Source organism: Trachinotus anak, unplaced genomic scaffold (genome assembly GCF_046630095.1).
Source record: "Trachinotus anak isolate AG129_WGS33_773 ecotype Australia unplaced genomic scaffold, CSIRO_AGI_Tana_v1 ptg000011l, whole genome shotgun sequence".
NCBI lineage: Eukaryota > Metazoa > Chordata > Actinopteri > Carangiformes > Carangidae > Trachinotus > Trachinotus anak.
The window spans coordinates 22,051,178-22,066,774 of record NW_027273862.1 but is presented as its reverse complement, the minus strand read 5'-3'; the positions used below and the strand labels follow the sequence as shown (position 1 = coordinate 22,066,774).

The window sequence follows — 15,597 nt, the reverse complement described above, 5'->3', positions numbered from 1 at the left end:
GCACTGAACAGTTTCCTGGACGTCGATCCTGGATTAAGAGCAGAATCTCTCTGGATTACAGTTTATGATGACCATTAAGAGTTTTATCCTGGGGGTACTTAAAACACAGTCCAACCACATTAAGACCTGCTCAGAGAAGATTGCAGGGATTTGGACCTTTTGAACGGTTTAAAGTTCAGGCATTTAGAGCACTTATCACTCACTCTGCATACGCACGGGAAGCTGGCCTAGTCCATGGTGCATATTTAGTCGTGATGATGGAAGGAAGTAGGGTATTTTGTACCGAGGGATTTGTTTTTCCTGATGGCTTATACTGTCATGTTGATCTCATTATACACTCGTTTCCTACCACGAACTGTCAGATAATTTAACATTAAGCTCCAAGGCAGTTTCTAATCTTTACACAACATTTACCTTATATTAATGCTCAGCCAGATTACTGAGCCTTTGCTGACATGTGAGAAATACCAGCATCAGCTCTGTGTGGTTTCCATAGTTTTTTTTTTCTTCCTTTTTTCTTTTCTACTTTATACCGTCACTGCCATATATCAATGTAGCCCACTCACTGTCAAGGCAAAACAGTAAAGTGCATTCAACACTCAACAGTACAAGCTCAGACAAATGTGTCATTCTCTGTCAGTACTTTGAATTTATCAAAAATAAATGGGAGTAAAGTGATGGAAACCTGTTCGATATAGATGCCTAACACACTACATGTGTGCTGCCAAATCTAATAGAATGAAACCTTAATTTTTCACTTTAGCAGAATAATGTAGCAGCTTCACAAGCTGTGTCTCAACTCCATAAACATCTCATTTGTACACAGTATAGTAGTATAGCAGTAGTATACTGTTTTTGCAGGTAGTGTGCAAAAAACTGCACCCTTGAATACCACTGTCAATTAGATTGCAGAGAGAAAACTAAAATCTTTCTTTTGATGATGCACTGCTCCTTTCTGTAGATGTCCCACCACTACCTGCAATTTATTTTAATTTCATCGCAGCTCTGAGCAGCTCCTCCGTTTCCTATGTGCAGTGAATTGTGGGACAATAGTGTTCATCAAAAGCTCTTCCAAAAATCAAGCATTTTTTAGTATACGTAGTGACTTTTTGAGTACACCATTCTCTTTGCATAAAACACTGACAGAAAACAGCAGGTGTGCTGGGATACACCACCATTGTCATTGTTTGTATTTACCATTGTTGTGCTGTTGAAATGTGTGTCCTCACTACCTGAGGCACAGTAACAAACAACACCAAAACTAGCATTTCAGACGTGTTTTGTATAATATTAAATGACACAAAAGAAAGAGTAAATTATCAATATTTTGAGTGCTACTGGATTCTTAGGAATTACTGTAGAACTGCAGTGATTAGTTGATTAATCAATCAAAAGAAAATGAATAGGCAGCCATTTTGATAATGGATTTATCATTTCAGTATTTATTATTTTTTTAAACACCCTCTTCTTTCAGCTTTTCCAGTGTGACAATTTGCTGCTTTTGTCTGATTTTTGTGTCCAATATCCCTGCAAACTGAATATTTGTGGCTTTTCCACAGTTTTTTCATATGTTCTGACATTTTATGAACAAAACTAATGGGAAGTTAATGGGGAAAAAAATGATTGGATGATTAATCTTAAAGGCCTTAAAGTTGAATTTGGTTTGTATATGTATCTTATTGTATATAAATGTATTACAGTGTCCTCCATGTGATCTAGTAAAGTCATGTAGTTCAGTGTCAGTATTTGTGATGAATAAGTTACACAGTTACATAGTGGAGTAGAATAATTTGACAGCAGACTCTGCTCAGGGCAGATTAAGTGACCCCCCTCCATGTGAGAGTGTGGTCCATCCATGTTTCTCACCCGAGGTCCATTTCTACAGAAACACTGGACAAACTTCTCGCTCTCGCTCGCTCTCTCTCTCTCTCCCCTCTTGCTCTCCAGTTCTCTGTCGGTCTCCTTCCCTCTCGCTGGCTCACAGCTCACACAGCTTGCTGGGGATAAGGCCTCAGCTACAGTGCTGTGACAGCAGATGGCAACTGGCTCAAAAAGGTTGGCACATCATCGGGAAATGTGCTGCACCAAAGATGTCCCTTTTTAATTAAAAGATTTTGATCTGTGGTGAACTGCAGAATGTTGGAAAAAATGAGAGAAGGCATGTGGCCTAAAATACAAGGACATGATATGAAAGAATAATAAAGACATATACTGTATACTCCCCTCTGCGGTATTGCTTCCCTTCATTTTATACTGAAAGCTCCAAAAGATACAGGCTCAGTCAGCCTCATGTTGAGTGGGAGGACATTTAGAAGAAAGTACAAAAGGATGGAAAATTGACAAAAAAAAATTAGGAAAATATCCATCAAATTTAGAAAAAAAAACAAACCTGTACCCATCTGTCTTGTCCAACAACTAGTGAGAATTTGTCACATCATCTGACTGCACCGAATCAGATCATATCCACGACTACTTTTTGCACCTTGATTTCAAGTGAATGGCACCACATCTTTATTTAACAAGCACTCAGAGAGGGTTGTCAGCACCGATGTTGTGACATTTGTCCAGAGGTTTCTTGGCAGCCACAGGAGACCTGTTTGCCCCTGACATTCAGGCTGAGCCGCAGACCTTCAGAGTCGGATGGACACAGGGTGAGTGCTGCGCTTTAATCCAGGAGGCGGCACAGCAGATGGATAACAATATACTGTATGCTGGGTCTGTCCCCACTAGAAATAGCGAAGGGCTCATGTTGCGCTGTCTCCAGTCATCGAGCAGCGTGGGCTTGGCTTTTAATGTGTTTGCACTTGTCTTGGTAAATTAAAGAAACAGTCCCAACTGCTGCTCCAGACATGCCACCTAACATGGTGTATGTCAGGGTAGATCAACGGGTGATCCCATGCACCACCAACGACAGAAGCTCGTGCTGACTGGTGTGGGTCACAGGGGCCTGCCAAGTACCACTGTGTTGTTTCGTGGAGACACAGCTGCTCACATGTGGATTATTCTGTCAGTCTCAGACATGCATTGATTTGACAGCGACTGATTTTAGTGCAGCCTCTGTGGAATTGTCTTTGGCTCCATCTTACATTTAACATGCTGAGTGGAGGGAGACTCTTAAAGTTCACGGAGAAGCACAGAAAGGAGACGTGATTAGTCAAAGTGCTACAGACCGTGCTTTATTATCAATGACAAGTTAAGTGCATACACTGTCATATTGGCTCCTGTCTGTGACTGCATGTGCTAAAGGATTAATATTCGTCTCAAGTTTACCAATATGCTTATTTTAACCACCCTTTCAGTGTCTAAATATATTTGTGAATTGGCATCTTTGTGGTTGATAACGACAAATATGTCAGTGAATCTCCATCTGTTTGTGTGGGTCTTCGTGATGCTGTTCTAGCAAACTGTGTATCGTTAAGAAATGCGCAAATGCATTTCAGCTCAACAGATCAGACCAACACCTACTACACCTGCTGTCTAAATATGTGAAGAGCTGCCTATTGCATTCTTCATTTAAATGTAACTTTTGTCTACACTACTCAATCAGCAATTCATAATTTAAATCACTGTACATTTGTTTGGCACATATGAGACAGTGTACATGTACATTTGGAATTGAACAGTGGTGTCAGGACCAACAAATCTACACACTTAAACAACAAAGTAGAGTATTTGACTGCTGCACTTTCCACAAGGACCCATATGAGCATTTTCTGCTCTGACGCCCTTGTGATAAAGATGTGGCTATGTTTAGGCAACTAAAACTATTTGGTTAAGGTCAGATCACCGTCATGCTCAAAGGAAAGCAATGCTTTTCAGGAGAGGGCAATTTTTGCAAGGCATTACGCTAGAGCTCATTCATCACAAAAATTGCTCCCATGTTCTCAAACCCGCTTTTGTTGCCTCTTTGACCAGCTCTTTTTTGCAAAGGACTCGATGTGCACAAGCATCATGAATGATTTTTCTTTTTTTTTTTTTTACCATGTAATGTTCCATTTCATTTTCTCATTAAAGTGAACATGACAGGGAGAAGTCTAGAAAGAGAATGCTTGTTCAATAATGGCTCATAAAATTTGCTACGTGTTGAGTCTAGGGTTATTTTTTTCACAAGAGGCAGTTAACTGTTAAACTGTAGACGCAATATACACAAACATTATTAATTAGTTAATACTTATCATACTAAATCTGTTTTTATTTTTGAGAAATTTTAAATAATTTAAGATGAATTTTTTTTCTTCGGGAATGTTAAACATTTACAGTATTTTGTCTTTGATCTCTGGTGCAGTTGTTTTTCATTAAAAATCTGTGACAGATTATTGCATACTAGAAGATGTTCCTGTAGACTTTTATGCTGCCTGTGTCACCAGCATTACCTATAAAAGCGCCTTCTGTTCAAGTTGAGGAGAATCACATTAATGTGTTAACCTGTGAGATGTATCTGATCTGACTACTCTGCTAGGTTTAAACTCTAAACAAGGCATCAAATTTTATGAGTCTAACTTATGCGCGCATTAGTCAAGCAAGACAGTAAAATGTCATGGAGAACAGATACTATATTACTCTGAGAAAACTAGTATTAAGTCTCATAAAATGAAATTATATAAAAAAAAAACCAAAAAAACATTTGCTTAAGTAAAATTATAAGCCCTAAACCAACAGAGAGCCCTGTTGTACATCTACCTGTATGTGATGAGCAGCAGATGTGTTTTATGAGCTTTTCTTGAAAACATAGATATGTCCTATACGACCTGCTGCATTTGATGAGAGGAGATCTTTAAACTCAACGATACACTGGCGTTGTCTGTCTAGCAGAATAAGATTCTTGACTTAACTCCAGTTTGCTCTTCTTTTTTCTGATGTTTCATGTATGTTTCGTTGTAACTGTGTTAGTATTTGTCTCTAACATGAGAATTTAATTTCCCATTTTTATTGCAACATTGCTTTAATGTAATTTTCATTTAAGAGGAAATGAGACCTTGAGAGAAGTTTTTCCACAGACATTTGCTGCGACCGGGCACATGTTTCTCCTGTAAGCAGATGGTAGTCTGATTTACACAGTGACAGATCACTCATATTGCCATTGACACTAATGGCTGTGGAATTGAGTGGGGACATTGGGGCAGCAATGCGGTCTTACATCCATGTCCAATCAGTGCAAAGCAACACAACCTGTCACAATAATTATGACAGAACTATTGAGACAATTTTTTTGGACGACAGCCTCACAATCCCACAAGTGTTCCCCTTGATTGGCCTTGGTAACTTGCAAAGTCATTGTCATTTCTCACAACTTCATTACTTGGTGGCACAAAGCAATTTCCATCGTCTGTGTTCCTTCCCACTCTGTTACCCTAAAGGGAGTTCACGCCATATGTGCATGACAACACCCTGTCGGATAGACAAGGTGATGCCTTCTTAGAGTGCCTTTTAGAGTTATTTCTCATTATTATAGTGAGCCTCGTCTTTTTATTCTAATGATTTAGTTATCTTGGATATGTCTTCTTGCTCATATTGAATTCAGGTGAGCGTAATAACTGCCGACTGTGGCCTTTATGGGATGAATCTAGAAATGGCAGGCTTTATTATTGCTCAGGCTTATTGCATTTGTAATCTTACATTTTAAATCCTCAATAAAGTTAATGCTCACATCAGGAGTCTGAACAGCTGACCGCATCTTCAAGCTGCTCTCACGAAGCAGCCGACTAATGAGTCGGCCGCTGTTTATGCCTCACCTCACTCTTGTGTTTCGAAGTACATTCACTCAAGCACTGTACTTATTCAACAATGTGAAAACACTTTATTACGAGCAAAAGTCTGACATGTAAATTAATAAAAGTTCATTAATATTCACAGCAAAATTTCAGGAATGTATCTAAATTGGAAGCACTCAGTATGCAGAGTAGCCCCTCAGACACTTTAAGTACACTTCTGAAGTACTTGGAGTTTACTTTTCATTTCATCCTATTCTATACTTCTACGCCAACACAGTACACAGGGAATTATTGTACTTTTTACTCCGCATGTATTTGACAGCTTTAGTTAATTAAAAGATTAGGAATTTTCATATAAAATATATGAAAGGTTTATGAAATGTGATGTTTCAGCATAGAATAAACAACCTAACAGTGTATTAAAGAATTCAGCTCAGCTCCAATCAACCAGAGCAGCAAAAAGCTTACACATTAATGCAGAGATAATAATAGTAATAATAATGAAAATAAAATAATATAAAATACATTTTCTTCATCATGCTTACTTTTACTTTTGATACTAATAAAAGTACATTTTGCCAATAATACTCCTAACAGTACTTTTACATGAGAGATATTTTTTCAATACAGTACTTATATTGCAGTATTGCTGCTTTTATTGAAGTAGAGAATCTGACTACTCCCTCCACTACCGCTGCAAAATTCACACACAAGCACGTGCTCTCCATGTAGTGTCATCATAGCATTTAAACATCAGATGAGTAGGTTTGTGTTTTAATCTCACTCTGGATCTAAAGCATCTCACTCCCCAGTCTTACCCCCAGCCTGCTGTGAAATATTCCATCCGCTCAACTGTAAATAAATGCTAACAAGATTATCAGATTACCTTTCATCCAGGGCACCCAGCGACTGCTGGGCACAGTCACTGCTATGATGTAAAAATCCCAGTAAGATAATTGTGTTAGGAGGCACCATTTTCTTGCAAATTTCTTGCAAAGGCTCATGAAGCTCAAGGGCAGCTTAAAACACTTTTCCTATTTGCAGTGTGAAATATTTTTCTTCAGCTGCTGCTAAAAAGCCACGCTGGGTACAGAGTGTAGTTGGAACAGGTCTTTAGTTAAGAAAATTCTCCACGTGTTTCCTTCATGTCTCTTAAATAGGCTGTTTAGTAGTCTACTGTAAGTGAGTATATTTCAAAATCATCCTGTCGACTAGTTTTTGTTTTATGATTGTAGTTTAAACTGGATCTTTGCTGAGCTGTAGTGACTGACCTGGGCTGAGCCAGCAGAGAAAACAAAAGGGACAAGCTCTCCCTCTTTCTTTCCTCTGTCACTATAGCGAATATATTTATATGCAAATTAGCTGCCGGAATAAAATGATTCAAATAGCTTGATAGGAAAATGTTATATTTAATCTGTGGGGTTTGAGTCATTGAGGAGGGAGGGAAGGAGAGAGATGGCTGGAGATGCATGGGGATGCGGGTGGAAGTGGAAGTGCAATCTAAAAACTGTCTCCTCCCTGTCTCAGTTACAGTAAACTGATGAATTGCATACAGCAGTCAGATCTGACTCATGGATTTATGTGTGTGATACGGATTTTGCCAATACAGAAAGTGAAGTGGGGACATGTGACTATACTGAAATCCTAAGGTTATAGCTACATGTGGGCTGCCTCTGGAGACTGCTGAAGTGCTGTACAAGCTTTGTAAGGAAGACAGTAAATTAATAAATAGAAGGCCAAATCTTTAATTGAGGTTGGTTGTGTCTATAATCTGCTAACAAAACATTACATATATACTTTTAAAGAATACATCATTATAAAAACCATTAAATGTGTAATTTCAAGTAAAGATTCTTTGGGAAATAAGATGCTGCTCTGTCCAGGGCAAACACTGTGATTGGCATTGACTTGGTTGTGTTTCTCAGTCCAAATGTGGCAAGAGCACCTGCCTGTTCCTTCTGTTTGTCTGCTAGTGTCTTGTCCGGTTTTCTCTCCGTCTGTTTCATCTGTATCTGTCTTCTCTCTGTTTCCTTGGTGTTTGTTTCTCTGCGTCTTTGGCAGAGTCTTTGGCTTCCTCACAGGCTGTTCTTTCTCTGTTTGCTCTTCTTTTTCTTTTCTTTTTTTTCTTTTTTGGATGCACTCCAGCACTGCCGGTGAATGAGAATGAATATTTCGAAATTAAATGAGTGTTAATGTGCTACAGCAAGTCTAATGACAGTGACGGGTCCATCAAGCTGACAGTGGGCATCAATGGCACAATAGTAGATGTAGATATCAATATAAATACATAAATTGGCAACACTTTACTTTAACCCCCCCCCCCCCTGCAAAAAAAAAAAAAAAGAAAAATCATTCAGCATATAAAAATGTAATGAACAGCTTCTAACACAATGTAAAGTAGCTCTCCACAGATTTATGTGTATATAATGTGTATATAGTGTATTTGTCCACAGCTATAACTCCTGTAGGCACCCAAAGGCGGAGGCTGGTGAATAGTGATAAGATAACAGATAAGTGACAATATAATGTATGTAAAGTATATGAATATGAAATAAGTCTTCATGGGAGAAATTACAAATGTTGCACATTAAGAAATACTTAAAAATGTCCTGTTTTTAACCTGTTTCCACACTAATGGCACAGCAGCCCGACATGTACATGGTTTCCATGCATGCCAGCTGTGAAATGCGTCCAATTAAATGAAGCTTGTTTGTGAAGAATTAACCACACTCCCAGAGTGATGTAAACAATTTACAGGAACACATACCAGCAGCTGACACGCAGCGATGGAATTGACAACTACCGACCTAGCTTAAATGGCCTTCTTACAAGACATCACGTGACGTCAGTGGCAGATTGCAAATGTCAAAGATGGTTCATTTGATCCTTGTTGCCGGCTGCCAAGCAGAAGTGGAAACAAATACACTAATAGCGTGCATCTCTGTCTTCTCCCTCTCTGCTGCTCTCATCTCATCTCATCTCATCTCATCTCATCTCATCTCATCTCATCTCTTCTCTTCTCTTCTCTTCTCTTCTCTTCTCTTCTCTTCTCTTCTCTTCTCTTCTCTTCTCTTCTCTTCCTCTCCTCTCTCTCTGGTCATTGTACCACTAAAATCAAAGACAACCTGCGATGTTAAAAGTAGATTGACGCTGGATGTAGTGTCATAACACAGCCTCAGATGTTGCCATCGAGCTACAAAGGTGCACTCATGTTGTTTTCATATCTGAGTTTCCTCCCACTTTAGCTTTAGCAGAAATTATTTGGCTGGGCTTTGTGCTTTCTGTCTCTACGTCTCTATGTTTCTGATTTTCTTTCTTCTAACACTATGAATATGCGCAAAAGTCAAATTAATGATAATAGATATAGTACGAGTAACAGGAAAATAAATAAAATCAGACTCAGACGAACAACTCAGCTCTGAATGTCACAAACACTTTCTCAGTGACAACTGAGGTTAAAAGAAATTAAACCTAGACAAAAAGCAAAAAAAAAAAAAAAAAAATCATTAACTTTTATGCATTTATGCATGTTGCATAAATTGTCTGTCCTGGAAGAGAGATATATCCTGTTGCTTCTTCCTTTTTTCCATCAAAGGACATCTTCAGACCAGGGGTTGAAGAGTAGAGGGTGACAGAGCCTGTACAGATTAGGCAAATTTGTGATTTTGGCCCATATGAATAAAACGGACTCAACCCAAAGTGAGTCTATAAAAAACAAATTAATTACTAATTTGCTCTGATGAATGAACATTGCATTACTCAAGAATTAGACTTCATTCTTTTTCTTTCCTTTTTTTTTTAACCATCTCTTAATATATAAATTATTTTGCTGTGGTGTGTAGATTGCTTAACAGCCCTCAGTTTGCTGGTCCTTCCTATCTATGACTACCACTGACCAGTATTACTAACCTTCCCTGCACACGCACACACACACACACACACACACACACACACACACACACACTCCAGCAGTCTCAAGAGTGTTGGATGGACAAAATCTAAAGTCAAGCATGAATACAGAGGCTGACAGGCCAATTATCAGATGTACTCTTCGTTCTGCATCCCCACCTCTGAAGGGAAGCAGAAGTGAGAATCCTGTCGCTTTCACTCAAGCTGGTACAATGACATGGCCCAACAACAAAAGGCACAGCCTTCACGAGGAATCAAGATGGACAGAGTTGTAAACCTTGTCTTGTCGTACAGTTTTATCTGGTCGGTTCCTCACATTTCAAGCTTCAGACGATGTGATGTAATGCGGAGATGTTTGTCAACCCCCCCCCTCCCCTCAATGAAATTTCGATATGGAATTGCATTCCTTATTGTAGACACTTTATCTGCACTGACTGTGGTTTGCAGTGGCCTCTGTGGAAACCTAACCTAACTTATTTGCGTTGTTTATTCTGTTTTTTTTTTTTATCAAAACTTCTCTCTCCATGTTAGGAATCATGAAGTCAGCGTGCCATAAAATGAACCATGAGATTTGCTGAGCTTGAAAAGAGCTGACATAACTGAAGAATGTCTCTTTGCCTCATAGGTGAATGTAGTGCCAGCATGTGCCCGAGCCTTGACCAAGATGCTGTACTGTCCATACTGCCGTGGCCTGCCCGGGCTGAAACCCTGTCACAATTACTGCCACAACGTCATGAGGGGCTGTCTAGCAAACCAGGCAGACCTGGATCCAGAATGGAACCTCTTCATCGGTAAGAACAAAAAAAAAAAAAAAAAAAAAAGTTCTGACTTCTGATTTCTCATTTTCTATTTGTAGGTGTGTCTGTCTGTCTGTCTCTCTGTTTATCTGTCTGTCTGTCTGCATGTTACTTTTCCCAGGCAGTGTCTTTGAATAGTCTCTGTTGGACTTCAGTAGGATGTGCTGTGTTAGATTCAGCTTTAAAGGATTTACGAGACAAAACTGAAATCTTATTTGTGCAACCATTCCTTCTTTTTTTCCGTCTGAAATGTTGTTTTCTATTGCTGGAACCCTGGCATAGTGCTTAAAGCTTTGGTCCCTGCTGTTTGGGATTGATAAAGGAGAGCAGATCCTAGGCAAACACATTTTCTATAGTGTTTCCAGCTGAGCTTGGTGAGTAATATAGCACTTCACTTAGGCTGTAAGTAGCTGGCTGCTGTAAGCCCTCCTGTTAAATGGATACCAAGGAGCCACATAGAGTGTTCCCTCTGGATCTTTTGTAGGCCAATGCTTTATTTGTTATGTACCCCAATCCCATCCTCCCACCCACACTAACAGATTTTTTTTTTTTTTATAAATGGGGTGACATTATTATTTTTTTTTTTTATTATTTTTTTTTTTTAAGAGACATCCCTGAAGACTCTGTGTCAAGTGAACTGCACTTCTAAGCTCTTGGCTGTTTTGTGACAGGCCTGTCGTTGGAGAAACCATCAGATGACGTACTGCTTGTTCTCTCTGATGGCACGTCTGAAGTCTCAGATCAACACAGGCCCCCATGCACTGAATGAAATGTCTCACAGCTTTATGACATGTGTTAAAAAGTTAGTGTCTTGTTCGGTTGTGAAGAGGCAAATCTATTGCTGCAAAGGGACGCTGTGCTTGACAGTAATGTGAGAAGCTGTTGTTGCAGAAGAATGATGAATCTGGTTCGACAAAAACACCCTTGAGATGTAGAAAAAGAGGATTTTTAATTTTGAACCAGTTTTTGTGCAGATGTTTTTTTCTCGTTTTTTTTTTTTTTGTTTTGTTTTTTTTTTTTTGCTTTGTAAAGACAGTGTTGTTGAGGGCATTATAATTAGAAATGTAGAACCCAAGGGATGTTTATTTTCACCATAAAAGACTCCGTTTTTGATATCTACTGACATTTTGTATTCATTATCTGTTGCTAAAGAACTTCGATTTGCTTACTGTGCAGCTTGCAAGAAATATTGATTTGCCTTTCAGAGACAACTTCCAAATGTATCACAGGTCAGTTCTCACCACTGGAGCACATCTTTGCATTATAGAAATTTATGGATTGAGCCCGTACATGGTCTGTCATTGTCATCCCTTCAAATCATCACTTATTAGACAAGGTTAGATTAGAGGCACAACCTTCAATTTTTTAAGAACCCTCAATAACATTTACCTGTAGACTCCGTCCATGCTTAAATGTCACTATCGACAGCATTGATTAGTAAAGACAAAGGATATTCAAGGCTTTTTATTTAGTTTTGAACTTCCACAGCAAGAGAGAGAGAGAGAGAGAGAGAGAGAGAGATGAGGTCTGAAAATGGTCTATAATCTTCCTAAATCCAGCTAAATCAGGGACATTTATGTAATAAATAAATTTTTTTGTTCCCTGCTTTTATTGAAAACATAAAAAAAGAAAAGAATGCCAAGACAGCTCTGTTCCATAACAACTGATAACTGAAACCAGATAATGATTTTTTTTTTTTTTTTTTTCTCCCTAATGCACTAGATTGATCTTACCTCATTCTTACATTAGCGGAACAAATCAAAATTGCAAAGGCTGTGGCAACATCTGTTTCCAGACAGAAAATCAAGGATCTCAAGGTTAAATTGTTGGTGTGTTGTTACAGTTAGGTAAAGTGTAGAACACAAATGACAACAAAACACCGTCAGTTGATTTCCAAACATGCCCAGCCAGTAATGAAATTCATCCATTCTGGTTATTAGTCAAGTGGAAGCGTCGATGTTGGTAGAAGGTGAACACTGAATGACGTTTAGCTCGCTATCTGCTGCCGTGACAATCGGACACTGCATTTCTTGGTCTCTTGACAAATTAGTCTGTCTGGTCCATTTCTGGTTAAAGTGGACTAACTCTGATATGTAGACAGAAGAAATCATGAATGTTATTAGTCACACCTGTATTTCTCCTGCTATTATGAGTCACAATGGCTGCTGTGAAAAATGCCTCTTTTTTTTATATGGAAATGTGAACTGTGATTACAGTGAATGAAATGAGTGACAACCAACAAGTTGGCTCAGAAACATTTTTCTTCACTTTGAGTTGAACTGCTAGATACTGTATTATTATTATTAATGGCAGTGACAAAACATGTCAAATAGACTTGGGTTACCCAGAATTCTCTGTACAGTCCACCCCAAATAAGTGATATACAATGTTTTTGCTTTTTTTAAACTATAATTACATTATTTTATTTTATGTTTCACGTGTTTGTTTTTTTGTTTTGTTTTGTGTTTTTTTTTGTTTTTTTTGTAATACATAAGAGGTATAAGTGATGGTGCCACTAAAAGCTGTTCAAAGTTTTATTTGTCACATACAAAGGTACAGTGTACAGTAGTCAAAGCAGTGAAATGAGAGTCAGACAATATGCAAATAAGTATAATATAAATACAGAGTCTAAATATACCATAACCTCTGGCTATGGCTGTATAGTACGGCAACATATCGCAAATGCCTGTTGGGAGTAGCAGAGAAATCTTTAAAGTCAGTTTTCAGTAATCCAAGTGTAGAACAATAAATGAAACACACCTTGTTATCTCTCTCTCTCTCTCTCTCTCTCTCTCTCTCTCTCTCTCTCTCTCTCTCTCTTTCTCGCTCTCTCTCTCTCCTGCACTAAACACGTGAAAGTCACATTACATTCCTGAGTTTCTATTTTGTTGGGAAAATGAAAATCAGGATTTATCTGCCATCATTTTGCCACAGAAAATATCCTCTGATGAAATAATGCAGAGGACACGTTGTGTCTCTTGCCTCTGCTGAAAATGTGAAATGGGGAACTCTAGTTGCAGGGGTTTTATTTATTTGTTTGTTTGTTTATTAGAATTGCTGGCACAAAATGCATTATATTTCTCGGTGGTATACAGTAACTGCACATTATAAGCCACTGAAATCACTGTAATATTGACAATAACACCTGCTTTTTTTCTCCTTCCAAAATAAAACAAGATCTTTTTAATCAATGATATTTCATCTGTACATATTGATATATTGAAATAAAATTAAGATATTTTAAAAAAAAACTTGACATCTGTAGTAGAAAACAAATGAAGAAGACTAGAGGGTAAAAATGAATAAAAGCAGTAACAACAGAACGTGATATTAGTTGTGAGGCAGTGAAGTCATCTTTTTCTTAAGAGCTCTTAATGCTGCACAAAGCCGCTAAAATGTCACTAAACATAGAGCATTAACAACAGAGATCCAGAAGAATTCATGAGACACAGTGTAACATCAAACAAATCCAGAAGATTTACAAGCTTGAAATTGACAGTAAATTCTACCCGCTAATGATTTTAATATATACTTACAAACACCGACAGTTTGGATATTAAGATGTCAGTATCACACTGCAGCTTTCCCATCATTAGAAGGGGGAGTAGGACAAATGTGCCACTGCTGTGTTTATTCCTGAAATCCGTGTAACATTGAAACAATAATGACCTTGGTGAATACTTTGCTGTAGCCTACATATCAGCGTGCAGAGGAAAAAGAAGAATGATTACAGCATCCATGGCATACATTTCAAAGTTACAGTCACAGTACAGTGGTTTACAGTTGGTAAAGGTTAGTGTAATGACTCCATGCCTTCCAGGCTGTGAATGGGAGAGGGACTGTCAGTGAACAATGAGCATAAACCTGAGAAAGGATGTCATATACCTGCTCGTACCTGCGCACGGTGATTTTAGGCATCCTGGCTTTTAAGTGTGTGTGTATGTGTGTGTTTGTGTTAAAATGTTCAGGGAAGGAATTCATGCTTTGGCCAATGGATGATACCAGACCATCAGTCACCTGCCATCATGATAAATTTACCCAGCTCTGCATCATGACAGACACATCATTATCATTTTTCTTGTCAGCACCTTGTTAAAATACCCTCTGAGAGAACGAGAGAGAGAGAGAGCGCGATGCAGACAGTAATTCACACACTACTGTTTTCAGGCTTACACCATGATCAATGCCAGTTTTGACATAATAATCTCAGCTACACGCGGCCAAAATTTATGGTTGACTTTAATAAACTGCTTGATAAACAGGTCCAGAAACGGTGGTTAGCTCTGTCGCCTCACAAAAGAGCAAGGTTTTGGGTTTGAACCTGTCATTCAGCTTCTGTGTGGTTTTCATGTTCATCTCCGTGCCTGCGTGGGATCCCTGCAGGTACCCTGGCTTCCTCCCCCGGTCCAGAGACACGCAGGTTGGGTTAACCGACGCCAAATTGCCTGTAGGTGTGACTGTGAGTGTGAACGGTAGTTTGTCTCTGTGTGTCGGCCCTGTGATAGACTGGTGACCTGTCGAGGGTGTACTCTCATCCATTGTCAGCTGGGATTGGCTCCAGATTGTGTGTGTAAATTTATCCACTATATAGTGCCTCAAAAAAAGTAGTGTAATCTACATTGTATATACACTACTTCTTACTACAAATCCCAAAATACTATTGTGTGATTCAACAGCTGTCACTGATGACACAAAATGATTAATGATTACTAAGTGTCCAAAATCTCAATTTACCACTCACTGTTGAGCTCACTGTGGATTATATAGTTCGTGGTGAATGAGTGAATGAGGAAGTGGTTTCGGACACAATCAACTCCTGTAGTTAAAGTGAGCCCAGCTACAGCTGATAAACTCCACCCAGTGAGTCACAGTTTTCATTTCAGCCGTTAACATCGACAGAATAAGAAGCCTGTCTATCTCTGTCTGAAGTCAAGAACCCGTTGTTGCAAAAATTACTCTGAATTTCATGTGGTAAATCCACTATTGTTATCAGTGTATGTGCCATGCAATAGTGGGAAGACTGACAGGCGTAACAACAGTAATTGAGCAGGTCTCAGGGAACACTCAATTCTATTTTATTGGATTTATAGAGAAAGTAATGAACTCCTTCTAGCTTTAAATGAGAGGTGGTTTGTAAATACCACTGTATTCCCTCAATTATTGCATTCACACTGCTGTGC

At 38.7% G+C, this 15,597-nt stretch overlaps 1 protein-coding gene across 2 annotated transcripts in view; it reads left to right on the top strand.

Annotated features, from left to right (window-relative positions):
- gpc6a (glypican 6a) overlaps positions 1-15,597 on the top strand; it is a 128,938-nt gene that overhangs the window by 68,677 nt on the left and 44,664 nt on the right. For both annotated transcript variants that reach the window (XM_071489129.1, XM_071489128.1), the window contains exon 4: positions 10,246-10,411. In XM_071489129.1, coding sequence (XP_071345230.1) covers positions 10,246-10,411 — 166 coding nt within the window. The remainder of the gene's footprint in view (positions 1-10,245; positions 10,412-15,597) is intronic.